Raw genomic sequence first — 4,613 nt, forward strand, 5'->3', positions numbered from 1 at the left:
GAAGTCCAAAAACAATATCGGGATCGGATCGGAAGTGCAAAAACCTGGATCGGGACATCTCTAGCAGGAATTATAAAAGGATAAAAAAAAAAAACAATATAAACATTTAAGATAAAAACAAATTATGTTAATATGCTCTATCCAAAATTCCTCAAGTGGAAAAATTTGAGTTTCGCCTGGTTTAATTTAGTAAAAAATCTTCTGTAAGGAATCTTTGCAGATTATATAACTTCACATGATGCTCGACGTTCCTCATTTTAGGGAAGAAAGTGCTTCTTCTAAGAGTTGTCATACAATGCAACAGATTATTTACAGATTAATTGTTTTGCAAAATAATCATTAGTTGCAGCTTCAATCTTTAAATGTTTGTGTTGGCTGTAGTCTTGATAAAACTCAACACTAGAATGGATTCTGTATCGTCCCTCTTCCAACAGACCCCTGCCTTATTTTTAAAAAATAAGATTTCAAATGATTTTTTTTCTTTTGTAAAAAGATGACTTTGGACTGAGCAACAGTCACGTTGTTTTTTCCTCCTTGACCAACTGTGTGGTTAAACATGATGAATAGAACAGTTGTAATCCGTGTCTTGGATGCTTCAGCTGTTATCCATCCTTTCTGATAACTGTTCTGCCACGTTTTTTTTCCCCTCTACTAAACTTTCTATCAGAACAATTGGACACAGCAGTGAATTGACCAATGACCTTTTTGTTGGAGAACTGTCGGGTCAGCACTTCATAAAACCAATTCTCTCAGAATCGGCATTTCTGAGAACCAGATTCTATTAGTCAGAATCAAAGGCTTCTGATCTTTTACTCTGAGGTGAACTTGTGGTTTTCACTTTTCAAATTGAACTACTGAAATGAATCAAGCTCGGAGTCGCATCTTACTTGCTGAGAGTGCATGGAGCACTGGTGGGAAAACGGAGCCGTCCGTCACGGTTCCTCTGGGCTCATTTACAAGAACTGAAATAGCACAGATGGCTAAGCAAAAATAAAGAGCACTTCATCACCCGGCTGAGCTTTTCTCTCTGACCTTAGAGCTATCAGATGGGAACTTAATGTCAGGTCAACACAAATTGTCTGATTTATTTTGTTTTGGGTTTGACTCATTTCTTACATGAAAAGTTCATCTGTTTTCTCATTTAAGAAAATCCCTTGTTAAATCAAACTGGGCTTTTATATACTGAGTCAGTCTACATCTTTATATCAGTTTGTGGAAACAAAGTTCATTATGTTTGGTTTTAAACTTCTTTTAGGAATCTGATGATTTAGGTTCCTCCACCTTTTCCCCCGTTTGTCTTCAGGACCACCGAGCAGCAGCAGCGTTTCCATGAGATCTGCAGTAACCTGGTGAAGACTGAGCGTCGGGTCGTCGGCTGGTGGAAGCGTCTCTGCTCTCTGAAAGAGGAGAAGCCTAAAGTGGTATGTTTTTGTTTTCTACTTCCATATGTAACCCCAAACTCACAGTTTTCACCCTGAGAGCTTTGTGCACTTCTGCAGCACAATGAGGATCTTTTTCTGGGTTTCAGATAAAAATATCAGCTGACTGGGCTCAGCTGCTCTACTTAACAGAGCTCTAACTGGGTTACACGCTGCAGGAACTGGGTTAATTAAAGGCCATGCTTTTTTAACCCTTCTAAATTCAACTATTGGCTTATATTTGATGAAATGTTACCTTTAGCACTATGGAGTATTCATTTGTTATAAAATATTGGTAGTTTTCCAACGTGCCTTCACTGTGACGCCACCTTTCCCTGTAAGGGAGGCACCCATTTAAAGCTGTCCCCCCTGGAGCGACTGCAGCATGTTATCACACAGCTTCTGGTGATCAGACCCTTTTTTCAGAAGGCTAAAAAGTCCTAAGCCTTTCTTTGCCGCAAAAAAAAAACAATTTTAACCACTGAAAAAGCTAAAAAGAAGGTTACGTCCACTGGTTTTCAGGGACAGGAACGAGCTGCTCCTCAGAGAGCAGAATCTCTCCCGAGGATCATTTAGACATCTATGAAATACAACTTTGAGATAATTTTGATGAAATATTAGAATTATAACCAAGTTATGGACTTGGTTATAATTTGGACTTAAGTCCAAAGTAAGTTTTTGCATGATGAGGGACCCTTAACTTTAACCTCTACCATCACTTTCAGACTATTGTTGAACCTTTTTGATGGGTTTCCTGGATGGGGCCTCCTTTTACAGCTTCTTTTTCTATGTCTGCTTCTGTCTCCTTGAACCCCAGTGGGCCTCAGCAGATGGCCGCTCACACTGAGCCTGGTTCTGCTGGAGGTTTCTTCCTGTTAAAAGGGAGTTTTTCCTCTCCACTTTCGCTACAAGCATGATTGGTGTGAGGGATTGCATTCGAGTCAATGAGGAAAACTGGTTTTCCTTGGATAGAAAACTTTTGAGTCAATTTGACTGGATGATTTGGTGAACTGTAAAGTGCCTTGAGATTGCGTGTAAATTGGCGCTACAGAAATAAACATAATTGGATTTAAAGCTGAATTAATTTGATTGGTTTTAGTGTAATGTGTCCTTTCTGCTCCCTGCAGTACTTTGCCTCAGTGATCAGCGGCCTGCTGGCAGTGGCCTGGATCGGACAGCAGGTCCACAACCTGCTCCTCACCTACCTAATCGGTAAGGCTGTTTCTGTCCCCATTCCGTCAGTCTACACTCTTCTCAAACTTTGAAGGCTTCTTGATCAATTTTTTAATTTCCGGTCTGAGATGTGACTTTCATGCCTTTTAAAAAATCTGACTGACTTTGGAGGACCTAAAGCTGACCAATAAATCTGTATCTGAAACTTGATCAATGTCATTATATAAAATTCGTCAGCTAAAACTTCACATAATTCCAACAAATTCCATCCAGAAATAAATTTTATTTGAAGGCAGAGGAAAGGATTTAGCCCCTCAACCTCCACAGTTAAGCTTAGCGAGGTAGGTGGCAGAGCTAAGGGTTACATTTAAATTAGGTTAGGCTTATATTTAAATATCTGCGTTTATCCGCTGCTCTTTATTTCAAACAGGAAACTAAAACACTAATCAATAATGATCAATATCGACTGATGTAAAAAGCTTATTTTGTCAGGCTTTTCTCAGTGTTTTCTGTTACTTTGTAGAAAATAATCGTTCCTCCATCTTATTACCTGCCAGGCTTCTGTGACTCAGAACTGCAGCTTAAACCGCTATGAATCAACATGCTTTCCTGAAAGGCGAACACGCCTTTCAGGAAAGCATGGCATCTCTGAGGGTGCAGCCATCAGCTCCATAAGTTCAGGCATGTTGGTTTTTGCAGTGGTTCTCCTGTTATATTGGATAGACTCCCAGACTCCCGCCCCTCCAACGACTCCCTTTCCCCTCTTGGATGTCAGTTTACTGCTACGTTCTGAACGGAAACGCTCTTTCAGATTTTCTAATACATGAGTGCAGCAGTTAGGTGTTTATTTTGAAATCTGGTTCTGACTGCAGTGCAGCGGTCGGCTGAGCATCTGAATGTGGAAATTCACTTTCATGAAACATGAATGACTAGAGTTGTTTCTGTCATTAAGTTAGTGGGTTTCATCATAAAACAAATCCTAAATGTGATTTAAAAAAAAAAAGGTTGTACTTGGAATTATTTATAACTCTGGAAATAAAATGATCTGCAGTGAGTCCAGATGTAGGAGGAAAGAAGGCAGGTATGTGTTAAAATGGAAAGAAAGATGTAGAAGGATCAGATTCCGATGCAATGGAAACCAGTTCTCTCACAGATGACTACATTAACACCACGCTGGTGCAGCACATCAAAGATGAGGCACTCCTCATGAGTCCAGAGGTGTTTTAATCTTGTTGGTCGTCTGCCTTCTTTTGGGTGATCTAATATAACAGGTGTTACTTCAAGTTGACTGGTCATTTACTTTGGAAATCCGCCACCCAAACATGGTTGGATGCACCCCTCCTGCAGCTGGTCAGCAGACTGGACATCAAAATACAGAATATGAAAAAAAAACAATGACTGAGAGAAAATCTCAGTGTCAGTCCAGGTTTCAATGAATTTTTCATGCCCAAACATGATCACCTGGTGAGAAGACCTCCAAAATGTTATACCTCTAAAGGAGGAGCCTACATGTTGGTTAAATGACATTCAGTCCAATGTCATTTAAGTCAATCTGTGTATTTATGCCACTTTTCCTACAGTTAAGATTATAATCCTATTAAGGACGCCCATACAGTCAGAATTATACATGGCCGTTGTCACAGAACTGATTTTCCTTGGTCATCCTGCTATAGACAGAAATAAACTAGATCTTTTTGTTAGACCTACTAAGATACTCTGTTTAATTTCAACGATCTTTTACCATTTTATAAACTTGCAACTTTTTAATAAAAGTAACTTCATAGTTTCTGTTACATACTTAAGGTCAGGTCCATCCAACTAACCTGTAATCCATTTACATGGCATTAACAAATTCGACCAAATAACATTTCCAGGCAGTCCTGTCCCATATTTTACACTTCGGTGCACCATTCAGAGTTCAAACTGTATATTTTTGTTGTTCACTTTTTTATTATTTAAAACACAGCTTTAGTAACATAGGTGCTCTGTATCTGATGGAGTATTAGGGCCAGCCTTCAGATA

At 39.3% G+C, this 4,613-nt stretch overlaps 1 protein-coding gene across 1 annotated transcript in view; it reads left to right on the top strand.

The window, feature by feature from the left end:
* arl6ip1 (ADP ribosylation factor like GTPase 6 interacting protein 1) overlaps positions 1-4,613 on the top strand; it is a 14,152-nt gene that overhangs the window by 6,666 nt on the left and 2,873 nt on the right. The window contains exons 4-5 of the mRNA XM_015385891.1: positions 1,304-1,421; positions 2,546-2,630. Of these exons, the coding sequence (XP_015241377.1) occupies positions 1,304-1,421; positions 2,546-2,630 (203 nt within the window). The remainder of the gene's footprint in view (positions 1-1,303; positions 1,422-2,545; positions 2,631-4,613) is intronic.

This window comes from Cyprinodon variegatus, unplaced genomic scaffold, assembly GCF_000732505.1.
Source record: "Cyprinodon variegatus isolate N-32 unplaced genomic scaffold, C_variegatus-1.0 Scaffold351, whole genome shotgun sequence".
NCBI lineage: Eukaryota > Metazoa > Chordata > Actinopteri > Cyprinodontiformes > Cyprinodontidae > Cyprinodon > Cyprinodon variegatus.